At 41.7% G+C, this 26,392-nt stretch overlaps 2 protein-coding genes across 5 annotated transcripts in view; one reads left to right on the top strand and one right to left on the bottom strand.

Moving 5' to 3' along the window:
* DMXL1 (Dmx like 1) overlaps positions 1-11,900 on the bottom strand; it is a 69,569-nt gene extending 57,669 nt beyond the window's left edge. For 3 of the 4 annotated variants that reach the window (XM_053408555.1, XM_053408556.1, XM_053408558.1), the window contains exons 1-4: positions 11,385-11,899; positions 4,624-4,749; positions 2,470-2,547; positions 1,428-1,506 (exon numbers count right to left, since the gene is read on the bottom strand). In XM_053408555.1, coding sequence (XP_053264530.1) covers positions 1,428-1,506; positions 2,470-2,547; positions 4,624-4,749; positions 11,385-11,471 — 370 coding nt within the window. In that variant the 5' untranslated portion in view covers positions 11,472-11,899. Of the gene's footprint in view, positions 1-1,427; positions 1,507-2,469; positions 2,548-4,623; positions 4,750-11,384 lie in introns of all 4 variants that reach the window. The other variant, XM_053408557.1, reaches the window with a different exon arrangement.
* A 6,043-nt stretch (positions 11,901-17,943) lies between these two features.
* The window catches only part of DTWD2 (DTW domain containing 2), a 91,317-nt gene continuing 82,868 nt past the window's right edge, over positions 17,944-26,392 (top strand). The window contains exon 1 of the mRNA XM_053408559.1: positions 17,944-18,235. Within this exon, the coding sequence (XP_053264534.1) occupies positions 18,060-18,235 (176 nt within the window). The 5' untranslated portion in view covers positions 17,944-18,059. The remainder of the gene's footprint in view (positions 18,236-26,392) is intronic.

The following is a 26,392-nucleotide window of genomic DNA, read 5'->3' as shown; positions in this document are numbered from 1 at the left end:
AGTCAACTGGCAAAAATATGCATGCCAATCCAGCTATCAGAATTCCATCTTTATTAGTTGTTGCCTAGAGGAAGGGAAGAGATCGATCTAGCTTCACTTACCAGCAATGGACTTCAACAGCTTCTCTGACTACACTGACTCAGCTAGTAAAATTCCATTTTTAACTGCCAAGTGCCTTATGAACAGATGGGGTAGGCCTGTGTAAAGGATTCTCTTTAGGAGGGTAAGCATTAAGGGATGGTGGGAACTCAGCAGACACATACATGAGGAATGATAGATCAGAAGGACTTGGAAGCATGGAAGAACAATGATGGCTGCAGAGAATCTCAATATCAACTCTTGCTAACTAGTCCCCCCGGAGAGTAAGGGATAGTAGGAAGAACCTCCAGATCAGAGTAGCCAGATGTTACTGGTCTCCAGCTCCAACCAGTCCCAGCCAGCATAGCTAAAAGTCAAAGCCGAGTCCAACAACATCTGGGCATCATTTTGGCTAATTCCAAGTTAGATACACTGAAACCTTAACTGCACAGCATCATGCATTGGGGTGAGGATGAGGCTTTGAGTTTGCTAGGAATCCTGCAACACAAGTAAGGTGAGCAATATGCATTGTCCTGGTCAATTTCTTTCAAATTAAAAATACTGATAAAGTAGCATGCGAATCCTAAGATTTAGGAAGTGGGGACTGTGTTGTAAAAAATGACTGAAGAGCAATGCTGTTTATATCAAATTTCCATAGAATCATAGAGTCATCTAGTCCGGCCCCCGTTATGCTATTTAGACGTGTGTGTTTTTTTCCAATTCATTCATATAAATGTCTCTTATTCCTCCACCCCCAAGCAGAAAAAAATAATCAATTCTGCAAAGTGTCATAAGCTTCAACATATATTCAAGTCAGTCAGTTACAGGAAAACAGAAAACAAGGTTGGGGGTGTGGTTTGAGAGGAAGAGAGGACACTTGGAAAAGAAGGGTACTTGAGAATAAACAGGGAGGTCGACTTCAGGGGAGGCTCGGGTTCTCCTGAATTCAAAGCACTCCCACTCCCCAGGCATACCCCTGGGATGGGTGAGTGTGGAGACTTATGCCAATCCTTCAGCTAACACACTTATTTTCCCTCTAGCCACTCCCTATTCTCCCTAACCAGCATGAATTTTATGTTGTGAACTGCTCTGAAATCTACGGCGGTATACAAATTTAATTAATAATAATAATAATAATAGTAATAGCAATGAAGCATGAGATTGGGTGGTTCTTCTATTACATATACTCCCCCACTGTCACCCTACAGGATTGCTCTGCCCAACACTACACTTCCTTCCACAGAAACATGCCTAAATATGAATTACATTATTATTATTATTGCCACAAGATAATTCATTGAAAGACAGGGAGAAAAGAAAGGCAAACATTGAGCTGATTTTGTATTTACCTGTTGGATCCCATGTTAAGTTATGCACTGCATCTTCCAGTAAAATTTGATCTGACTTCTGCCACTGATAATGCAATCCCTACAAACCAAACACAAATGCAATACAAATTGTTTCTAAACACTTATATTCAGTTGGTATAGTTGTCAAATAAAGCATAATGAATTCAGAAGACTGATCTGCCAAACTTCCTTCAGCAACTACTGGATAATATTTCCAAATAACTGAGATAGCAATGACAAGTTCTAAAAGTTCAATTCTAAAAGCTGAAACTGAAACTGCATTACAATGAGCCCAACACTTACGCAAGAGTTTTGTTCCAGGAGTCCGCATGCAATGGGGAAAACATTCAAAATCAGGAATCCCAGGAACCGTCCCACCCCACCCCAGTGAGGCAGAGGACTGCTCCCCAGGGGGTCTGGGAAGGTCATTGCCCTCCCATGACTTTCCCAGAGGCCAGTAAGCAAGTCGGTGCATCTGAAAGAAACTGCTCTATGTTTGGAAATACCGGTACTTGCATCAAATCTACAGCACGCGAAAGAAACTGGTCTATGTCTAGAAATATTTGCACCAAATCAAGAAATAAACTGGCATGTGAAAATGCAGAAGTTGATTTCAATAGTAAGTTGTTTTACTACCATTTTGATGGTTTCTGTTTTTTATGTTTTTTGCCTGCTCATCATAAAGTGGCAAAACCCCATAGACGCTAGTTTCTTACAGTTCAGCAGCTTGTAGCTCCATTTGCAACAAAAACTTTTAAAAAAAATTAATTTGTAATTATTGTCTGCATATACTGTACTTTCAATATGCCAGAAACAATAATTCTATGGTAAATGAAGTTACACATAATGCATTTTATGTTCCTAAAGCAATAAAGTTACTTTTGATATTTAAAGAGTGCATTTTTCCACTCCCCTCCCCCCCAAAAAAAATTCTGTTCCCTCCGGAAAAAAACTCACCTAGAACATTTTCCCTCCATGGCTTCAAATAAATACAACTCACAATGCAAATGCTTAGCAAAGACAGAAAAGATAAATTACTTACAGTATGATGACTACTCTTCTGTTTTAGGTGTTGAACTGGCTCAAATATACAAATCACATTCCCATAAGAAGCTGCAATCTAAAGCAAATAGCATTTTAAAATTTGTACTGTATTTACTTGCAGGTTGTGTTACTTTCCTTCCATAGCCACAAACTTCTTTGTATCTCCACGCAAAGAGTCGCCATCACAGAAATGGCAACTCTCTAAGTTATTTTGAAGATACACAATATTCATTTGGTTAGAAATGGCTACATATAGCTCTGTTAAGACTCACAATATATCTAATTACCCTGAGGCTGGGAGCTAAAATGCACAATTACATTTGTTCAATTTATATGGTTCATGTATTTTAAATGGGGTGAGAAAGTGATATGCATGTAAAAGATACCCTGAAACATGATAAGAAATGTGTGATACAGATCAGAATTCAGCAATCCTGGGTGTCAAAAGTACAGTACTTTGAAAAAGAATACATACAAGATGTTAACATGTAAGAAATATTTAAAAATCTAAGGCACAAAAAGCTCAGACAGTCTGAAATAAAAGGATTAAAGACAAGCAAGGGTAAAAAAAAGCAAAGAGAAACCACCTATGTATATTTGTATGTGAGGCAATAACAGATACATATATAATCACAATTTTACATATTGCACAGAACTGGAGAAGCAGATCCAAAAAATGTAGGGGAAAATAATGAAAAGAAGTTTAAATATTTTAACTTCACCTATCATCTGTCAGAACCATATTCCACTTTCATGCACAATATAAAATAATATATATATTGTGTATAATGCACTATTATTTTCATGGACAGGTCTTATTTTTTAAAAAAAGAAAACTTTATAATGTTACTTTTGCAGAAATTCTGGAAAAATGCAGTGAGATGCAGGTTCAAGATTAAAAATCTATTACAAAAACAAATTACAAGGCAAAACAATCTACACATGAGCATGACCTAAAAATGCCAACTAGAATCTTGTCAGAACTGCACAAAATCTAGAGTAGTAAAGACAATAAGAAGGTAGAAAGGTATTGAGCGCTTAATAAAGAAAGTGATAATCTCCAGTATTTCATTCTCACGTGGATCTCAACTGTGAAGAGGAGTCTTATGTTGGGGAAAAGTTTATGAATTCGGTAGTGTGCTTAAATTCACACCTTTCCTAACAGAAGGATGTTCATTCTCCTTTCATGATCTATGCTTATGCAGTTTCAGAAATAAAAAGAAAAAAGGCAAGAAGTTCAGAGAGTGGATGTATGAGCAAAATCAAACACACCTTATCAGCAAAGGAGAAAGCAATGTTGGATAAAACAGAGAATCCAGAGTCCTAAGATAGTGTCTTAAACTTCAAGAGAGGCCAAGAGAGATCATCAAGAAATCTGTTTTAAGGTAACTCTCAGTTGATTTTTAAAATTGGTTTTAAGTTTCATTTACAACAGTAAATTACTATGTGTGTCTCCTACTATATGACCATATCTTAACCTTCCAGCCACTCCTGCAGACATCTGAAATAGCATGAAGAGACTTCTCTCCAAGGTGCTAGGTCTTGATGCTGGCATGGTTCACATGTCATATTCAAACACAGTTAAATATTAACTATGGTTTAATGCATATCAGCAGAGTGCTGCATGCTGCTCTAAGTTCGTTTCGCTTTCCTCCCATCCTGGCTATGGCAGGAACAACAAACAGCAAAGTCTTGTATAGTGTCATCAACATCATGGTTTGTTTCTTGCCTAAACAAACAACATGTGATAGCCAAGAAAACGAAAGAGGATAGTCTCACGGAAAAACCTGTACTATCTCAGCCACAAGATGTCTTAGCTGGCTATGTACCCACCGCTGTAGGAAGTGCCTGCCTTGGTGTGGACTTGGGCCCACATTCACAAAGAACCTTGTAGCATAATGATGACCAAACTGTTCTTCAAAACACAGTATCTGACTCTAGAATATAAACAGGAGTCTCCAGCAGAGGAATTAAAATAGCAGGATAGCTGAAAGCATAATTCAATCTTCTTACATGCAGGTCCTTGTGAAGGGTTAGTACTAAAAGTATTTGAAGAGTTTAATATCACCTTCAGACAGGATGGCATTGCAAAATGCATATTACAAGAACAAATAAGATAGGTAAGTTTAACAAGAGTACCACTTCTACTTACCTTCCCTTGTTGCATAGAGCAATCTACACATCCCACTTGTATATTTCCATGTTTTGCTCCAGGAATTATTTGTAATCTTTCAAAATCAGTCCCCAATATCACAATATCACATCCTGATGCGTATGCCTAGAAAAAAGTAAATTGTATAACTGCTCTGCCTTTTTTTTTTGTAAGACAATTCAAAGAAAGGTGTATTTCAGTAATTACCGGTAATCTTTAAAACCCATTTACCTAATCATCTGGTTTATAATTGTAGCCACATATTTAATCCACTGAACCATCCTTAACAAAAAATTAAAGCTTTGTATTGCTGCTATGAGAAAAGCCACTTTGTAAGTAGCATACAGATCCTGACTGGATGCCGGTTAAGTTATTTCAATAATTACTTTTACACAAATTCAGCAAAATACATCTCTTGTGAACAAACGCAAGCATCTATACACTTATACAAAGTCAAAGCCAATAACAAAGTTCAGCTTCTGCTTATGGCCTGCTTAGAGAGACAAACCATAAGCCTGGGCTCAAACACCACAACAAACCATACTCTGACATGTTTCTGGCCCCATGCAGCACAGTAAGGAGAAAAGAGGGGGAAAGCACTTGTGTTTAAACTATAGTTTATTTGGAACAATGGTTTAATGCTTTGTGAGAACTTGGCCTATATGGAGGTGAGAAAATTTTCTGAAGAGTGTGGGGAATGAAGTGTGCCCTGTTTCTGCCCTAGCTCCTGCAATCTCCCTGGAGAGGTTAATCTAATTGCACATATTCCTACAACACTAATCTGCCTTTAGGATATTGCTAGAGACTCAAGTAGGCCAATAAACTGAACTTCTACATTTAGGGACAATGTTAGTTAGTTAGTTAGTTTATTATCCTGCCCTTTCCTCCAATGAGTTCAAGATGGTATACATAGTTCTTCCCCGCTTCATTTAACCCCAACAACAACCTTGTGACGTAGATTAGGCTGACAGGTAGGAATTGGTCCAAGGTCACACAGTGTGCTTTATGGCCAGGTGGAGACTTGAATCCTGGTCTCCCAGATTTTAGTCCAATACTCTAACCACTATACCATACTGGCTCTCTTTTGATTACAGGATGCTATGAACAAAAGTAGATTGTTATATCATAATGTGCTTGAAAGCTTCCAGAAGCACCTAACTGGTCGCTACTAAAGACACACTGCTACTGCAAACTAACAGGAAGAACTCTTATGGCCTTGTCACGCACTAATGCAACTGTAACATTATATTTTGGGTACTTGCACAATATAATGAACACAGAACACTTCTTAGGAATTCAGCTGTATTATTAATTGTGGCTAACTGAATCTGGAAGTGAAAGCTTTTCGTTTCCTCTTCACAGCATCACTGGAGAAGCATATGTAGTTTGCTCAGAAAGTGTTACAATTATTGTTTGAGCGGCTCCCAACCCCTTCTCTCTTTTGATAAGACTTTTGAACAGGAGCCACATTATGCTTTGTTAAAAGAGCATAATCATAACATATCATAGAAGATGTAGCCCTTGTAGAAACTGGGCTGTGCATTGTTTTAAACCTTATCAAGATCTTCCAGGGCAGCTTTGGAGGACCAGCCCTGTATGAAAATCCTCATTACAAGTCTCCAAATATGTATTGCCAGGTAATGAGACTAGACACAGCTGCTAAATTCAGAGAGAAGCAACAAATAAAAAAGCTACAGAAATTGCAGTGTTTCTGGAACTCATATACTGTAGATCTTAACATGCAATCAGTCAGATTGGCAGCCTCTGTAAGCAGTCCCCAAATGGGACAACAGACCACCAATTCTACTCCTCAAGTAAGTTATTAGGAAAATAGCAGAGACTGATGAAAGCCAAAGTATCTCCAGCTCAGGCTTAGCAACCTGTTTACTCTTCAGTCCCATTCTGAAGCTGTACCCCATCAACCTCTCAAATGGGAGCGAACTCGAGATGCATGTGCTGCTGGCCAGCACTGAAAATGTGATGCTAGCACTTTAAAATGCTGTCATTTTGTTCTTTTTTGCATGTATCCAGTACCTCAAATTGTTATGCTGGCTCCTAAAGTATTGATTCTGATGCCCAGGAATTTAAATATGTTGCCAATGCTGAGCCACAGTTTTTAATACACTGGCTGAAGGAATTAATAGCCTGTTCAGTGCAATAAACTTAACAGAAATCAATTAATATATTTATACAGTTGTGTTAGTCAAGTAAAAGAAAAAAATCCACAAAGCAGTAGTGAAGTAATACCTCCACTAAAGGTAAAGGTAAAGGGACCCCTGACCATCAGGTCCAGTCGTGGCCAACTCTAGGGTTGCGGCGCTCATCTCACTTTATTGGCCGAGGAAGCTGGCGTACAGCTTCCGGGTCATATGACCAGCATGGCTAAGCCACTTCTGGTGAACCAGAGCAGCGCACGGAAACACCGTTTACCTTCCCGCTGGAGCGGTACCTATTTATCTACTTGCACTTTGACGTGCTTTCGAACTGCTAGGTTGGCAGGAGCAGGGACCGAGCAATGGGAGCTCACCCCGTTGTGGGGATTTGAACCGCCGACCTTCTGATCAGCAAGTCCTAGGCTCTGTGGTTTAACCCACAGCGCCACCCGCGTCCCAATACCTCCACTAGGACCAAGTAAAACTTCCCAAAACAATAAGCAATCTATTGAGCTTATCAGATTTTTTCTTCAGGTTACCTTAAACAAAAAAGAGTGCGTGGGACTTCTTTTTTGCTGGGTATAATACAAATACCTGTCTTAGTTTTTAATAGTCTAAAAATGGAAATAGAGAAGGACGCTGTCACCTAAATGTTTGGCACATTTCTACTTCCTAATGAAATTAATGGGATGTACACCTACATTTAAGGGATGAATCTTAAATTAGATGGTGCAAAATAGAAATGTTTAGTTTTCATCTGAAAAGCAGAAGCTGGAAGACATTCAGAACATTCTTTAGCAACACAAATCAATGCATATCATTGCTATAATATTATAGCAACAATGTCCATGCACTCCCAGTTGCACTGATAGTCAACACTCCTGCTTAAAACAAAACACCCAGAGTTTTCCTCATTGCATCCCTTGACATAACATAGAAAGGGGGGTTGGGAGAAAGAGCTTTTCTTATGAAAAAGATACAATCTTAATAAAACATCAGCTTATCCTCCATGCCAGTGGCATTTTTTCCTACTTCTAGAAACTTTTCACAACAGAAAACCTGTGAATAAATAGTTGAATTTTCATTTAAACAAGGAAAAGGCCTTCCAGGTCACCTCTAAGATAAAAATGTCCCAAGCTACTTGTGATGTAATCACTTCCTTGAATTCACACCAACAAGCAGTTACTGTTTACATTACTACGTTCTTGGACTATTTGATAAACAGTGCTTATGTTCATTTGTTCATTTTTAAAACAATGAAGAACCTGTCAGACCTTGAAGAACTAGAATTTTACTAGATGGTGCCATAATAAAAACATGGAGGGTGGCTCATAGAACTCAGCAAGCACAAGGTCCCAGTTTCAATTCCTGACATCTCCAGTTAACCATCTCAGGTAGAAGGGCAGGGAGTGGTGGAATAATTCTGCAGGGGACTTTAGAGAACTGCTGCCTATCAGAGGAAATAAATCTAGGCTAGTTGATCCACTGGTTTGACTCATGAATGGCTAGATTTGGAAATTTGAAGCATTTAACAATTTTAAGAGTGTATTTTTTGTTTTCTCTCGTAGACTGATTGTTCTAACTCCTTTTAACATGTCTTAAGAACTACTTGCTATTTTGCCAATCCAATACTTTGCACGAGCAAAGGGAGTGGAGTTACTTTCATGCCCCTTAGAATATTATGCAGAAGACCATCTTTTTATTATTGTTTACCTAATTGCACAACTATTGCAGGGACGGGAGATTAAAAAGATAATATAGTATTTTCCAAGACACATGCTACAACTACGGTACTTTGAATTAATAGCTAGTCTACAATTTGCATATATCATATTTTTCCATGTATAAGGGACCTCCATGTATAAGACAATCCCTATTTTTTTGAACCAAAAATTAAGAAATCAGTATTTAAACATCAAACAGGGTGGTGGGGGGTGCACACCCAAGATCGGGTAAATTTGTAGAGCTTTCTTCAGAGATTGCCAAAGCTGGGCTCCTAGGAGGGACGGTGGCTACGATGTTCTAGCAGCTTCTTCACAGAATGTAAGTGGTGTTTATTAAAAAAAAAAAACCCTGTGCATTCACCATATTTATATAAAACAACCCCCAATTTTTTACTAAACTTTAAAAGCAATTTTAAAAACATTATCTTATGCATGGAAAAATATGGTAATTTTAAAAGATCAGTTGTGTTTTACTTAAGTTCATAACTTGGAAAACTTACACTTTTTCCTGATGATGTACAAAGTACTGGCAAAAAAGAAATGCTACAAAGTTGAATATATATATAGAGAGAGATAGATAGTTACACACACACACACACACACACACACACACAAACAAACACCACAGCAAGTCTAGAACACACATTCCAAAATAATACTTCCCATGTTTCTATTATGGTATAACAACTGGAATCAACACAGTAGGTTTTCAGAATTTCCAGCACTATCTTAGAACAAGTGTTGCAAATACTCTGAATGACTGTAGTAAGACTCATCAGCTTTTTCTGGTCTACCTCTGCAACAAAACTTAAGAGTTTAACCATTTCATTCCAATAAATATGCAGACAAAATCTCAAATAATTAAATGTTGCAGCAAGGAGATACATGGCAGAAATAGCCTAGAAACAAAACATACTTAGAAGTTTAGGCCCAAGTAACAGAGTTGTTCAATAGTGGAACAGACTCCTTCGGGAGGTGATGGACTCTCTTTCCTTGGTGGTTTTTAAGCAGAGAGTGGATGGCCATCTGTCATGTATGATTTAGTTAAGATTTCTGCATCACAGGGGGTTGGACAAGATGAACCTTGGGATCCCTTCTAGCTCTATGATATCAAGAAATGTATTTTATTGCCATCCTATTAAGTAGTGTTAAAACGCAAGAAACAAGCCTCACTACGAAACAAGTTATGAAGAACAAATGTTTCCAGAGACCACCAAAATATGCTTTATTCTCATTATAATTAGTCATAACTCAGGGAGGCCTATTGTTTTGTTTTTGTCTTATTATGTATGTTGTGTTCTTGTTTTGTAGTTTACGTTCGGAACCACTTGTGATCCAGGACTACAAAGAATATATACATGCAATGCTAATCCCTAAGGAAAGTAGTAAGATCAAACTGTATTTATACTAAGGGTTTCCCGAGGGAGGTTGAAATGTACCAAAAAATGATTCTGGGTGACCATAGACCAGTTTTCAAACAGCAGTTTTACCCTGGGCTGAGTCAGTTTACACCATGGTTTATTGTTGCACTGGGAGCCTGTGAAACACCTTGGACTCAAGCAGTCCACATTCCTTTTCCCACACAGCTAAAAGGAGGAATAAACCATGTTTCAGTTTCTCCATCTCCAATTTCTGACTTGACATTATGTATAAAGCAGGAATTGTGGCTTACAATCAATTCTAATCAACTGCAAAAGCAAGTCAACTTTAAAATACAAAATGAGAGCACAAATACAAAAGCAAACCAATAACTCCTCTCCCACAAACACATTTAATAGGCCATATAATGTTTAATCAGTCAAAGTCTGGTTATAGAGAAACATTTCATATGTATGAAGGTGTCAGGTGAGCCTCTCTGAGGAGAGTATTCCACAAACAGGGAGCCAACACAGAAAATGCCACCCTCTGGGACTCTTTCAGAGAGGGAACACCAAGAAGAGACTCAGGTGATGACCAGAAAATAGTACTAATAATTAAGCCATAAGGAACTGTATATGCCCAAAAGTTGTTTCTAGCATGACCCTTTATCTTGATTGCCCAATCACACACATTTTGTCACAAGCGCACAAGAATGGGAGTACTGCATTTCAAACCTCAAAACCGCATATATAAACACCACGCTCAAATGTCACTTCCAGTTGTTTTCGATTGGAAAGCACAGCTGTTAGTTACATAACAGGCAGGCTGATCAATAACAGCCTCAGAAACAAGACAATCCAGATGTTTCCCAGGCCCCACAAGAATGCCATATAGGAGCCTAACCCTATCTCTTGGCCACTTGTCCTTGATATCCCTTCAAAAGAAAAGAAGAACTCTGCCTCCCTGAACACGTTTTGAACCGCCAGGCTCTAAAGCAAGCGCAGCTATAATAATAACAATATAAATGAATAATAATAATAAAGGGAGATACCTCTGAGCATGTGGAGAATGCCTCTGTGGCATTAATGCAACCCGACTCACCTTACGCCCAAGCACTTCGGAAACTAACCACAGCTCAGATGAGGAGTGCGCATTATTGCAAAAAATAAATAAAATGTAGAGAAGTGGCAAAAATGCTTGCAGCGGGAAGCGAAATAAAGGGCATTGATCTGCCCCGTCATGGCAAAGAAAGGGCCCGGTCTCGTGCTCGCTCAGCTCCCGACGCCAATACAGGCTCGGCTCCGGTCGAACCGGCGAATCTCGGGCGTGCGTCAACAAGGCACCTGCCGAGCGTCCCACCCGCACCGGTGCCACCGTCCCTGACGCAAACTGCCCGCCCGCGCGCCCTCTTCGCCTGCCGGCTGAGGGAGGCCGAGCGCTGCCCGGGGAAGGGGCGCCGTCGGAGGCGGCCTGAGACCCTCTCGTCGCGGTGGCACCAGAGCTGAGGAGGAAGAAGGAGACTCACCGTGAAGGGATGCCCGCCGACGTTCCCCACGGAGAAGCAGTTGTCCCCGGGGTTGACAGCCCCCGTCAGCACCTGGTGCAGGTTCATAACGGCGAGGCTCCCGCTTTCAGAGCCGACGCTCTCCGCCAACGGGCAGGGCAGCTGAGGCACCCGGAGCCGCTCGGCCGCGGCTAGTCCCGCAGGGGGCGGCGGCGGCAGTGGCACATAGTGGGGGGCGGGGTCTTCCTCCGAGGCTCCTCCCCTTCTCGGGCAGAGGCAACGTCCGCTCGCGACCTCAGGGGGCGGGCGGAGGAGCCCCTCTCGCGCGCGGACTTCCTCCCTCAAACCGGCTTCTTACTGGCCCTCGCAGAGTTTCTCTCTCTCTCCCTCAGCCTACAATAGCGGGCCGACCCTCTCCTGCGAAACGAACCATCGCGAGAGCGGGACCGGCCATGACGTCGCCCGGTTGACCCAGCAACCCGCGAGCTCCCTCCTTTTCCCCATTAGGGATCGTTATGTACGCCTGCGCTAGGACTGTGAGCGAGGGAGAGGATAAGGTTCAGAGCATGCGCAGTTGAGGCTGCGTGCCTCCGCGAGGAAAAAGACGCGGAAGCCGGAGCCGCCGGCGCGCAGGCGCATTGGTGGCTCGGGAAGGAACGTCGACTTAAGGGAGGAAGGAGCGCAGGCGCAGTAGAACCGTCTAGTCCATGGCGGGGTGTGGCTGTTGTCACGTATTCGTCATGACCGTGAGGAAGGGCGGCGTGTGTTGGGGAGAGAGAGAGAGAGAGAGAGAGAGAGAGAGAGAGAGAGAGAGTGTGTGTATGTCGGGCTGGGTGTGGTAGAGGAGCCGGTGTGTTCTGTTCCCGCAGGGAGGATCCTGGAGCCAAGGCTTCAGCTGTGAAAGGGGCCAGTGAGGATGTGGGAGGAGGATGTGAGGAAACTGGGAGCAGCCAAGGGATGGACGTGGCATACTGGTGAAGAAGCGCGGCTCTGCTGTTAGGAAATAAAGCCTTGGAGAGGAAAGTTAGCTAAAAAGTATCCCTACCTTCCTCTCCACCAAAGTCTGGATCTGGATGTGATAGAATAATATGTTTAAAGTTAAAAGGAAAAGAAAGAAAGATGATTAAGTTAATTTTATGAAAAATCTGTTTTGGAAAACTGTTACAATGATATACACTGAAATTCAGCCGGGGGGGGGGGTTTGAGGAAGTCACTTAATGTTACTAAGACTGGATTAAGCAAAGTTAAGATCTATGTTCGTTTGTCTGTTTAAAAATTTTTGGAAAATCAATAAAGATCCAGTCTTGATCTGGGTCTTCTAATTCCATATTTTTAAAGCCACTAACAAATGTCTAGGAAGCAAAATGCCGTTAGCAATTGCATGAATGGCACTGAATCTGGTCTGGCCCTAAAACGACCTGTACCCTGGTTGGTTGGCATCTTGTCTGTCCCAGGACAGCTTCGGGGGTGAAGTCAGAACCCTTGGAGAATGACATTCATCTGCTGCAGCTTTCATAACTGCTGCCTCCCACATTGCTTTTGCTGCATAAGCAGCATCGAAATACCAAGGCAGTGTGTATGGAGAAAATGGGCTGCCCAGATGATATAAGACCTTGCCCCCCCCCCCAATACCTCCCTGATGTGGTCCAAAGGAAAGCAGAGCAATACATTTGACACAAACTTGGCAGCAGGAGTTGCTGGAAGGAGGCACACAAGACACATTCCAACCGCCTTACAGACTCCACTTTGGATTTGTATAGGATTTACTCCTTAGACTTCTTCTCTTGAAGATGTCCCACAAGGCAGTGAGTACAGATGGCTCCTCAGAGTTTACTCCTGAAGCCTTTCTCACAAAGGAGTATGACCACAAGGCAGTGGAGGTTTAGGATCACAGTTTTTCTTCTATATGGGGCTACCTTCCCATGTTGACTAGCCTCATCTGCCCCTCTCATTTCCCTAAACAGCACATGCAGAAGTCCCCTTGACTACTGGATCCACTATTGGTGTTCACTCAATCTGCTGGAGTCTGTCTTCGCATGCAGGGGATACCTTAATGTGTGGCAAGCCCTAACACTTGCTTTCTGTTTGTTCAAAAACAAATTAACAGTTCTGGATAATCTGTAAATAGTAACTGACCACCTCCCCCACAAATAGTAATCCTGGAGCATGTCTCATTGTTACAGTATCATTACACACTCAGTTTCCTCGGCACTCAAAAAAATAGTTCAAACTGTTCCTATTATTAGTCTGCCACTTTGAAATATGCAGTAGGCATACAGTGCAACCTTTTTCATATTTACTCAAAAGTAAGCCCTGTGTTCAGTGGGGCTTACGGCTGAATAAGTGTAAATAGGATTGTAATTATATTAAGTGTCACTGTAGTTTGAATATATTTTCAGAAAAGGTCAGGTTAACTCATCTGATGCAACTGACATTATGAATTTAGCTTTAAGTCTTATACAATTGCGAAGTGACCTTATTGTGCTATATGTCCTGAGCATTGTTTTAAGGCAAAGCTGGTTTAAAAACATTTAAAATCAATAGAGTATATTTTCCCAGATAATGTGACATGACCTTGTGATGCTGGAAGGAGAAGGTATTGGGGTAAAGTGAGGGGAAAGTGGTGTGTAGAGAAAATAAAAACGTGTTTTTATTTTTTAAAAAGTCTGAGTTCAGGTCGGTGGAGTAGAAGAAGGGGTGTATACATGGAATATAGTTAATCCTGTGTATTTTCTGGTTATCCCAGTTACTAACAAATCCTAAAGAGAATAATGTGGGTTTCCAAAATAATTGTCTTTTAGTATAAGTTAGTGAAATGATTTTTGCAGCACTCTCTTACACATGTCTACTTACACCCATTAAGTAAGCTTACTCTCCAGTAAATGTACTGTATATAGAATTGCAACCTCATTTTAAACTTTAAAAATCAACTGGTTTCCAATTCAGCTAAAGGTAGTTTTGACTATATACCATTGAAACCAATCTGATATTGTCACTAAAATCCTAATGCTTTCAGTGGAAGAAAATTCTATGCATGGTTTATTTAGTGCAATCCTATGCATGGTTTATTTAGAAAGATCCCACTATGTTAACTGCTAAGTATGCATAGGATTTCCAGAATAACCTAAGCACATTTACTCAGAATTTCTGATGAGCAGTACCAGCTCCACAATAATCTACTGTGTGGAAATGTCTTTCGTCTTGACTAGTTTCAGATGAATTGAGGTCATGGTATAAAGAAACATGAATCTGTTTCTTACAGTTTAGGACTTCATTGTGAACTTAAGCAACTTGCTATTTTAGTTTTTGTTCAACTGTCTAAAATGAGACAGTAATTCTTTCTGAAGTTCCCCTCTTGGTTATCATAAGCAATTAACTCTATGGCTGTTCATCATCATATGTTACTGACTACTGAAATCCATGGGATGGAAAGCAGAAGGCTTAAATGAGAATGCAGAAGAGAAGAGTTTCAAATTCGGGGACTTTCCATGGTATTGGCAAACCCATTTAACAATTATTTCTTTTACTGTAGTTAAGAAATATCTACAGAAAAGGGACATCTTCAGTGGGGGGGGCACTGAGCTCCCCCCCCCCCAAAAAGTAATTTCTATGCAGTATTTGAGAACATATTGGCAGAGCTATTCACGGAGAACATTGTTTTAAGAAGTGAAATCATGGTTTTGAAGTTTCAATATCAACAAAATTTATCATAATCCTGAAATATCAATAGATTTGGGGCAGAATATTTTGCTCTGATTTTTTTCTGTGCAATACTATACCAGAAATTGTTCATGGACATTTGAAAGACTTAAAAAAAAAAAGTAACTTATCTTCAGTATCCCACTACAGAGATATAAGTATTGGTGTATTTCAAAAAGTACTATTCCATATTACAGGAATGTAACCTTACAGTACCTCTCTGTCTCACACATAGTTCTTTGCTAGCATTTCCTTTGGGAGAACCTTTAAGTGGAAACTGAACCTGGAACCTCATGAATGCAACCTATGAGCTGTACTAACGAGCTCTAACACCACCTCTGAAATCACTAACTTGCATGCTTTGGAACAAACACACTAACAGTCTAGTACTGTACTAAAAGTCATAGATGTAAAGGAATTCCCCTTCGTCGTGCCTGCTCCATGAGATGTCTGGAGGGTGCCAAAACAGGAACAGGCTTTTTCTGCAGTAGCTCCTTGCTTCTCGAATGCCCTACCCAGGGAGGCTTGCCTAGTACCTGTTACATATCTTTAGGCACTAGGCAAAAGCACTCAGCCCATGCCTTTGGCTAATATAAACAATCTATAGCATTTTAAGCTGGGGGGGTATTGTTTTTGTTTGTTACTGTGTTGTGTGTTTTGATACTGTAAACTTCCCAGTGCTCCTTGGATGAAGGGGGGTATAGAAATTTAATGATTCATAGAATCATAGAACTGTACAGTTGAAAGGGACCCAACCCCCTGCAATGTAGGACTTTCAGCTAAAGCATCCATGACAGATGGCCATTAATTAAAAAAAAAAGAATTACTTACTAATACAAAGCATAAATATTTTGGATCTTTTAAAAATATACCTGCGTGCCTAGAGAGGGATAGAAGTCCTGCCTAGGCCAAAGACACTGAGGCAGGATACACCTGTCCTCTTTGGTGAGAGCCTTGGAATGTTTTCCCAGTCTGCATCTGTAGCAAACTCTTTTTCTGATGTTTGTTTTTAAGGTGTTTTAGTGTTTGTTGTTTGCCGGCCTGAGCTCCTTTATTTATTTCATAAATAAATAAACAAACAACAAACGAAGTTACTGGGAGGAACCGATGGTCTGGGGGGTTTGGAATTTACTCCTGAGGAGACTGAAGTGGAAAAGAGAAACTTTGCCACTCTGGAGAAAGAAGGACACTGAAGCAGCCACCCTAGAAGAGGGCCACTGAAAGCTTTGTTGTTGGGGAAATATGCAAACCATTGAGTGGAGCAGCATTTCCGAAATGAGGGCTTGCATACAGCTGACCCAGTGGCCTCCTTTGACCCCTTTGCCAGGTATGGCCCATGTGCCCCTTCCCCAGAATCACAACACACTGTGTATAAGCAATTGTATGCAGTTAGAATATCTTGATATTCTATATCATTGATATTAACTTCTCTTTTTGTTGCAGATCAGTATCGTGCCATTTAGTAATTTTATTCAGTTTCAGTTTTCACATTGTTTCGATGTATTTGTATTGAAAACACTTGAGGGCCTCCCTGGCTATGTTGACACATGATACTTCGGCACACAAAGTCCTTGCATGTGAAAGCACAGCGTGGATTTCTGGGTAAAGGGGCTGTTTACTTCTTAATATTAGCAGCACAGAACCTGTTGGCATGTGAAATCTTATTTATTTTCCCCCTAACACTGCAAAGAAGAATTGTGCATGGGACTTAAGGAAATAAGCTCCCATATCTGCTGTATCAGATGATAGGCCCATCTAGCATCTTATTCTCACAGTGGCTGACCAGATATCTGTTGAAAGCCCACAAACAGGCCATAAGTGCAATGAACGCTTGTCATTCATAGCAACTGGTATTAACTGGCATATTGCCTCTAACATGAAGGCTCTAAACTTAGCCATCATGGATAGTTGCAACTGATAGCCTTATCCTCCACAAATTTAGGTAAAGGTAAAGGGACCCCTGAACATTAGGTCCAGTCATGGCGAACTCTGGGGTTGCGGCACTCATCTCGGTTTATTATGTCAATCATGTTGTACTTCCTGAAAAAGTTTCTACAAAGGTTTACATTCAATAATAAGAATTGTGGCAGTGTGGAATCTAGTGTTGCTCTTCATTTCCCCTCTTTTTCAAACTTGCTCCAGTGAGTTTTACAACTGAAGTTAACCAGTAGGGGTGAGAAGAACAGAACTCCTAAGACTATTAAGTCCAAGGTCTAAAATTAACTAGCTTCACCACTGGAGCTTGGAAAATAGGAAAAAAATGAAGAGCAACATTGCATCCCACTCTGCCACTATTCTTACTTGGTAGGAAACTGTTTCAGGAAATACATCAGGACTGACATGCACTGCCTTGCTGCCAGTAAAAGGGAATTGCTTCAATGACGCATGTGACAAGAGTCATTGAATCCATTTCCTTTTGGGGCATCAAATGCATGTTGGCTAGTGATTACACATTCTGTGAATGATGCATGTGAATATATGAATGCGTGTACACTCCCTGAATGTAATGTATGAATATAACTAATGAGCAAGTTTAAAAAAAAACTTGTTCATAAAGCTGATCTTTGGAGGATCTGCACCTCCTACATCCCCCCTCTGGGAAAACTGTCCATTTTCTTATTCTCTTACTTCCAGTTCCTTAATCATTAATTGATCCATAGGAGAATTTGTTGTGCCGCAGAGAAAGATTTCCTACAAGCGGAGAACAGATCTGAATTCTTAGAATCCGGGTAAGGCGGTGATTCGCACCCAGCACTTAGCACGGGTATCTCGCGGGTCAAGAGAGGCAAAGGCAGCATTCTGCGGGAACAGCTGCTCTTTGAAGAGCACTCTGCTTCCCGATTGGCTGGAGCCGCGTTTCTGATTGGCTAAGCATGGCCGGCGGGGGCGGGAGAAGGAGGAAGGCCCTTTTCCCATCACACGGCCGGCGTTCCAACTTTCGGGGCCCGGCGGGGTCCTAGCGCCCTCTCCCGAACGTTCCGGGGCAGGGCAGAAGCGATGGAGGGGAGGGAGACGCCGGCAACGAACGCCGCGGGGGGCAGAGAAGACGAGGAGCCGCTGCTGAGGCCTCCCGCTCCGGCGAGCGGCCCCGAGGAAGAAGCGGAAGACTGCGGGGGCCTCTGGGAGCTTCCCGTGGAGCTCAGCGCGCGGAGGCCGGAGTGCGGCCGTTGCGGGTGAGTGGCGCGGCGCGAGGAGAGAATGAAGGCAGGCCGTCGCTGCGCGCGGAGGTCACGTGACACCGCCTGCCCGCCCGCGCCCCCTAGTGGCGGAGAGATGACGGTGCACCTTCGCCGCCTCTTTCCCCCGCTTCTCAGTTTTATGGCGCCTCTGAGGAAAAGGAGGATTTCTCTCTCTCTTTCCCTCCTTTCCTCGCTTTGTTGCTGCCTTTAAATAGAGAAACAAAACAAAAAAAAATCCTTCCAGTAGCACCTTAGAGTCCAACTAAGTTAGTTCTTGTTATGAGCTTTTGTGTGCATGCACACTTCTTCAGATACACTGAAACAGAAGTCGCCAGACCCTTATATATAGTGAGAGGGTGGGGAGGGGTATTACTCAGAAGGGTGGTGGGAATGGGTGATAGGTGTGGTAGACCTGTTGACTGTTAACGACTGTAATTGGTCTTACAGGAAAAAGCAAGGGGTGAGATGGCTAAAAATAGCTTCATCATGTATAATGAGAAAAGAATCCAATGTCTCTATTCAGACCAGGTCTCTCCATGGTTTTAAGTTTGGTAATAAGTTGAAATTCAGCAACTTCTCTTTCTGGTCTATTTCTGAAATTCTCTTGTAATATGACAGCTACTTTGAGATTTCGTATAGAATGTCCTGGGAGACTGAAGTGTTCTCCTACTGGCTTCTTTGTCTCGTGATTCTTGATGTCAGATTTATGCCCATTTGTCCTTTGGCATAGGGTTTGGCCTGTTTGTCCAATATAGAGAGCTGAAGGGCACTGTTGGCATTTGATGGCATACACAATGTTGGAAGTTGAGCAATTAAATAGTCCTGAGATGGTATGTTTGATGTTGTTGGGGCCAGTAATGGTGTTATTCCCACCACCCTTCAGAGTAATACCCCGCCCCATATAAGAGTCTGGTGACTTCTGTTTCAGTGTATCTGAAGAAGTGTGCATGCACACGAAAGTTCATACCAATAACAAACTTAGTTGATCTCTAAGGTGCTACTGGAAGGAATTTTTTTGTTTGTTTGTTTCGACTACGGCAGACCAACACAGCTACCTTCCTGTAACTTTAAATAGAGAGAGAGATTAGATAGTCGGTTCGTTTGGATAAGATAAGATAAGATACTGCTTTTTTTCCTGCTGTTGCTGCTGCTGCTGTCAAGCAAGCCAGCTGTGGTGCATAGTGGTTACAGCAGGGGTCAGCAAGCTTTTTTAGCAGGGGGCCGGTCCACTGTCCCTCAAACCTTGTGGACTATATTTTTTGGGGGAAATGAACAAATTCCTATGCCCCACAAATAACCCAGAGATGCATTTTTTAAAAAAGGGCACATTCTACTCATGTAAAAACATGCTGATTCCCAGACCACAGGCCGGATTTAGAAGACGATTGGCCTGGATCCGGTCCCCAGGCCTTAGTTTGCCTACCCATGGGTTAGAAGAGCGTCAAACTGCGAAGTCCAGAGTTCAAACCCCTACTCAGCCACAAAGCTCACTGGGATGCAGTGAGGCATACCTCTGAGGAAATACGCATAGGATCCCACTGTTAACATTTGGGTTTGACAAATATTACATCTAATGATCTAACCATATAATGTGGCCTTTTTGAAGGCGTATGCAATAGCCACTAAGCAACATGCATTGGTGACACTGTGCTGCCATCTAGTGAGCAATTGTGTTCTTGCAAGTTTTTGTATTAAAAAAACACCCCTGAATCTAAAAACACCCCATGCATCTTATTTATTTTGGCAATTGAAGTAATCGTGGTTGACTGTGGTCCATGAATTTTATCGCATCTACTCAGAGTACTTACTTAGCAGTACGCAACCCCTTGCACATCCGTGCTGTTACTATTGTCAATTCCAGATAGGATAGGATCTTTTTTGACGAAAGGTACTATTGGAGACGGAGGAAAAAGTCATTTCCCCATGTTTCTTTCACCTTCCACAAGCAGCCCACTTCAGCAGCATTTCAAATAGAAAACTACAAATGGGACCTGCACAAAAAGTAAACTAAAATGGCTTAACCTGGCACCAAAATAGTTGTAATGTTGGCAGAATATTTGTCTCCTTGGGGGGGGGGGGCATTTCAAAGTTGGGTGTGCCACCACAGAAAAGGCCTTCTCTTCCTTGTGACTACATAAAAGTAAAACCAGCCTCTTCACCCACTTGCGCAAACTGGGGTGTCCCTTGCCCTTCTTGCACCCTTCCCCGCTGTCCCAGGAGGAGGATGCGGCTCTGCAAGGAGCTGTTATAAAACTGCGAGACCAAGGATGCTGGAACTGGCAGCAGAGTCTTTGGAGAAGGTCACAGAGGAGAGGCAAGCAGGTGCCAAAGCTCACCTTTCCTCATTTGGCCCAGGCCAGGATTAAGATACTCTGAGGCCTTAGTAAGGTAAAGGTAAAGGGACCCCTGACCATTAGGTCCAGTCATGGCCGACTCTGGGGTTGCGGCGCTCATCTCACCTTATTTGGCCAAGGGAGCCAGCGTACAGCTTCTGGGTCATGTGGCCAGCATGACTAAGCCGCTTCTGGTGAACCAGAGCAGCGCACGGAAACGCCGTTTACCTTCTAGCTGGAGCGGTACCTATTTATCTATTTGCACTTGACGTGCTTTCGAACTGCTAGGTTGGCAGGAGCAGGGACCGAGCAATGGGAGCTAACCCCGTGGCGGGGATTCGAACCGCTGACCTTCTGATCTGCAAGTCCTAGACTCTGTGGTTTAACCCACAGCGCCACCCGCATCCCACTCTGAGGCCTTAAACTATGTCAAATTTAAGTGGTCACATAGCATTACCTTAAAGGTTGATTGTTCAATGGACAATGAAAATGGAAAGAATGAAGTTTTGTATTTGCTATATAGGTATGTAGGTGAGGATGCAACTAAAAACTGACTATCTGACTAGCTTTTTGGGGACAGTGGTATTTAGAGGCACCTCATAATCTGAGGCCCTAAAATGTTGACTACATAGCTTGTGCATAAATCTGGCGTTGCTCAGGTCAGATAGTCTCATCCATTTTCTCTTATTGGTGGGCTGCTGCAGTTGCTTAATTTGTCCTTCCTTTTGGGGGAGTTTGTGGAATTTTTTGGTTTCTTTTGAATTGTGAGAATGGTGGACTAGAAGTTAAATTAAATCAATATATACTTGGCCACAGAAGTTAGCCCTCTTATTTATTTTATATATCCTTGGGCAGACTCTGGCTTCAGTTCACCTAAGAAATTAGAAATATATATAAAATTTGCCTGTCTGCTTTTCCTCCTAGGCTTTCTTGCTGCCTCCTCAATTTTCTAATTGGATTATGAAATCTTAGCTTGTATTCATGAAAGTAGAAAAGAAGAAGAAAGAAACCTGTCTAAAATTATTTATGTATTATATGTATGTATGTATGTGTCAGTCCAAAAACTATGATTCTAATGTTTTAACAGACCAGGTGGAGGATTCAATTAATTTGCACAGTGGAGTCTTGCAAATAACTGCCTTGTGCTCCATAGCTATGAAGTTGACTGAACTGGTGAAATTTAGTAAATCAGAGTTCTGTTATAAACTATTATTCCACAGTCCCTCTGTGAACTTTCTATCATAATCATGCCAGTGCTTCTGGGCCTTAGAGATATCTGCTAGCCTTGACATTTTTGCTCGTGTGAGTCACGGCTGCCATCACCAAGAGAGGTTTATTAAATTTAACTTTTGAGATTTGTCAGTCAGAGAGAGAGAGGAGTATTTGAAATGGCTCATTTGTAATTCAGCGGAAAGGCTGCCTTGATTTAGAGAATTAATGCACTGGCTAATGTGCTAGATGGTGGGAATAAGCTTTGCAGGTGATGAGAGATATTTTAGTCCCTCCTAATTAAGTCCCTAATGGGTATGTTTACAAGCCATCAGAGCTTTTCAGATGTAAGCTTTTCAGAAAAAGATAGGCCTTTCAGTCCATCTCGTGCCTTGACAGGGTAGAATTACTTATATGTACTTCTTGCAGTGCTTCCTCTAACATAAATTTGACCTGGATAATTGTTGCATGGTGATGTTAGGTGCTCTTTTTGCAACAGTTTTCATCATTTAATAGATATATCTGTATAATCCACCAGTTCTTTGAAAGTCCCTGCTATTTCAGGAAGCCTATCTGAAGACTTTTTTAGAATCAGCTTTTAGTTCCAGTCCTCTTTCAGACATCCCCTCCATGTCCGTCCTAGTAATAACCTCGGTTTGTAGCAGGTATGTGCATGTTTTGGTCTTGTGATAACAATGTTACTGTATGTAATGACACATGGGCAGCGTTTCCCAAACTTCTCCAATTCCATTTCCCCTTCTTAACCTACTCTACCTTTCCCCTTCTCCCAATGTTTTGCACGCAGAAGGTTCGAAGCTCAGTCTCTAGCATCTGTCCCAAGCTGTGAAAGACCCCAGTCTGAAATCCTGTTGAGCCATTCCCAGTGCTGAGCTAGATAGATCAGTGGTCTGGATTAGTTGTTTGATTCGGTATAAGGGAGCTTCACCTGTTGGATGGCAGATGTGTGGAGATCCTCGTATGTAGCAGAGTGCATATTAGTCTGCTTTGGTGGACAAGGATGTATAGAGATAATGGGATATTATTTTGTAATAGAATGTGTCCCAGTCCTCCAACTCTTTTTGCCCATCTTCTGCCATTCATCTGCTTATGTGATGCATACAGCTCTGAATTTAGTATAGGAATAATGCTTTGCACTCCCCTAGAGCATCTAATGCATGGGTAGGCAAACTAAGGCTTGGGGGCTGGATCCGGCCCAATCGCCTTCTAAATCCGGCCTGTGGACGGTTCAGGAATCAGTGTGTTTTTACATGTGTGGAATGTGCCCTTTTATTTAAAATGGATCTCTGGGTTATTTGTGGGGCTTGCCTGGTGTTTTTACATGAGTAGAATGTGTGCTTTTATTTAAAATGCATCTCTGGGCTATTTGTGGGGCATAGGAATTCGTTTATTTTCCCCCACTTTCAAAATATAGTCTCCCCCCCCCAAGATCTGAGGGACAGTGGACCAGCCCCCTGATGAAAAAGTTTGCTGACCCCTGATCTAATGCTTGTGAAGGGGACATAAAGATGCTCTTGGAATAGAAGAGGATGCAGAGGATGCAGTTTTTCAGGAAATGATCTGAAGAATGGGAGGAGAAGTTGTCCCCCTCCTCCTGCTTACTAAGTGTTCCCAACTCTCTCCTCAATGTACACTCCGTGTACCAGAATCAAAGTTTTGTGACTTCTAGGGATGAGCAGTTCTGGCAGTGGTAGCTATGGGATCTAGGCCATGTTACAAGTGTGCGCACATCCTGTTCGTCTTGCCCAGATGCATTGGACCATCGTCTCATAGTTTCTGTACCAGCCTATTTTTTTCATATGGGCGAATAACACCATTTCACTTATATGAAAGGATGTAAAGAAAATCAAATGAATGCATCCTTGGAATAGGAGTTAAGCAGTTTCCTGCCTCTAGTAACCCCAAATGAGCCTAACTTCTGAACCCTGTCTTGGGTTTTGTTTTGAAACACTGCAGTCCTTTGCATATGTACTCAGAGGTCTTTTGAGTTGTTTGAGTGTTTAATCCTGTGGTTTAATCCTAGGTAAGTGTGCAGCTTCATCTTGCAGCATTGGTAGTCCGGGAAATGATGTTGGGAACTGGATGGATAGGTAGATATTGGGAATTCTTAGATAAACTTGAATAGGAATAGTTGGTTTCACATACCTCCTGATTTGTTTGGCATTTGTTTAACAATTAGGATTGTTACCAATACTTGAACATCTGTTTGACTACTAAAATCTAGTCACTAGAATATCACTTGGATATCTCCCACCCCGGAGTAACTCTCTGACACCAGAGAAATCTGAACCAACATATTTGTTTTTATTTCAATCTCATACTTGCATCAATATTAGTATTTGTTGTTTAGTCGTTTAGTCATGTCTGACTCTTTGTGACCCCATGGACCAGAGCACGCCAGGCACTCCTGTCTTCCACTGCCTCCCGCAGTTTGGTCAAACTCATGCTGGTAGCTTTGAGAACACTGTCCAACCATCTCGTCCTCTGTCATCCCCTTCTCCTTGTGCCCTCCATCTTTCCCAACATCAGGGTCTTTTCCAGGGAGTCTTCTCTTCTCATGAGGTGGCCAAAGTATTGGAGCCTCAGCTTCAGGATCTGTCCTTCCAGTGGGCACTCGGGGCTGATTTCCTTAAGAATGGATAGGTTTGATCTTCTTGCAGTCCATGGGACTCTCAAGAGTCTCCTCCAGCACCAGAATTCAAAAGCATCAATTCTTCGGCGATCAGCCTTCTAATATTAGTATACTCTGGGCTTTTTTCAGTTGGAAGTTGCCAGAACTGAGTTCCGGCACTTATCAGGTAGGCGCCATTGCCATTATAAGAGAACAAGGGAGGTGTTCATGGTGAGTTCTGGCATCTCTTTTTCTAAAAAGATTACACTGGCTATACTGCGTGTTCAATTCTTAAATGTGGTAGCACAGTGAGTTAGGATCACATTTTAAGACTTGGTTGGGGGTTGATTATTACATGATGAGTTCTGATCTTTTCAGGCCATCCGCCCTGCGCTCATTCCATTTGGCTGCTACCTGTTTTGATCTGTTGACATTAAAACACACACACACACAATTAGACATCATTGGATGGCTGTGTCCCTTGACTGATGAGAACAAAGAGCCTCTGCCTGTAGCAGTGACTAATCTTGTTAATTAATGTCATTACCTTTTGATTGGCTTTGTCTTCTGTGATTGTATTAACTGTAGTCTTGCCTTGAGGAGTATGGGATTGAGAAAAGAAGGATATTTCTGTGCAGACTGAAACATCATAAGCTGTATCAGTATTGTTATAAGAATCCTAGGGTCCCAGATATAAAATAAGTGTTCATAAATTTACAAGGCAAACACATACATAAGTATATAAGCCACTTGTCTAAAATAGTACAGGAGAACAATCCTGTACTATCCTGTACTAATGACCTGAGTCATTTTGACTCTCCCAGTGACCTCAAATATTTCTCTGCAAGGGGGAAGGAAATGGGAAAGTCTCTCCATTGTCTTTTGCTTACCTGTTTTAAGGGCGTACTTGTGTGGGTGAATAGGATGAGCTTGTGACCTGGATTCAGGAATTAAAGTATTTACCACCACAAAAGAATGGTCTGGCTGTCCAGGTAATGCAATCAGTGACCAGTGATCAGGTATCCTGTCAGACAGGCTTTCTTCTGTAGACTGCCTCTTTCTGTGATGTATGCATGGTGTTTTGGGGGTGGTCTCTGGCTACAGGGTTAGCAGCTTCAAAAGTCTTTATAAGAGTTTGCACACCATTGTTCTGAGTTCCTCTCCTCCCTCTCTGCAAGGCAGGAGTGGAGGACCCCGTTGCAACAGTTTAATAAAGATCATGCTTACTAGCTGCTTTGCTTCTCCATATTCTCTGGTTGGTCTCTGTTATTTTCTCCTACCAATACAGAACCTACATAAGGACTCTAAACAGGCTCTTGGATACCCCATAAGGGATAAAGGAGCAGTTTTCCCCCCTTAAAGCAAGTATATTCACTGAAAATATGACCTATTTTTGAATAACCTATTTTTTGCCTTTCACCACATTTTACATATTGTGGTAGTGGGAAAAGAGAAAGCTGTCCCCCCAAATTGTCCACTTACAAAGTGTATTAATATTTCCCCAATAACATTCCATTTAATGAGAAATTTGAAAAAACCCCAAAACCACTGTTCCCAAGATTTGTATTATAGACTGGAGGTGTCTTATTAAACATGTTAGAAAATGCTAAGATTTTTTCTCTAAAAATATACACTCTGTTATAATTGGTGAAAGGCTTTTGTAGTATAGTTTCTAAACTCTTACAAAAAACAACAGCACCGACAGCAAAATAAAGTTAATGCATCACAAATCTATTGATATCATTGGAACAATTATGTTTGCTTTTGCATCCTGAAAAATCCTGAAAAAATACATATTTGATTGACATATATGTTGATCATTATCTGGCTGTAATAACCCTAATAAAGGTAAGTCGCCACTTGCCATTCTTTAGGCAAAAATGTCCGTCTTCATCAGCATTTACATCCTGCTTGATATCTCTTTAATCTTAATTGCTTCTGCCAAGTCCTCAAAGTTTAAACAAAGATTCTGGCTGCAGG

The sequence above is a fragment of the Podarcis raffonei genome, chromosome 11 (genome assembly GCF_027172205.1).
Source record: "Podarcis raffonei isolate rPodRaf1 chromosome 11, rPodRaf1.pri, whole genome shotgun sequence".
In the NCBI taxonomy this organism is placed as follows: domain Eukaryota; kingdom Metazoa; phylum Chordata; class Lepidosauria; order Squamata; family Lacertidae; genus Podarcis; species Podarcis raffonei.
Note: the sequence above shows the minus strand (reverse complement) of the source record. Positions and strands in the feature narration are given on the sequence as shown.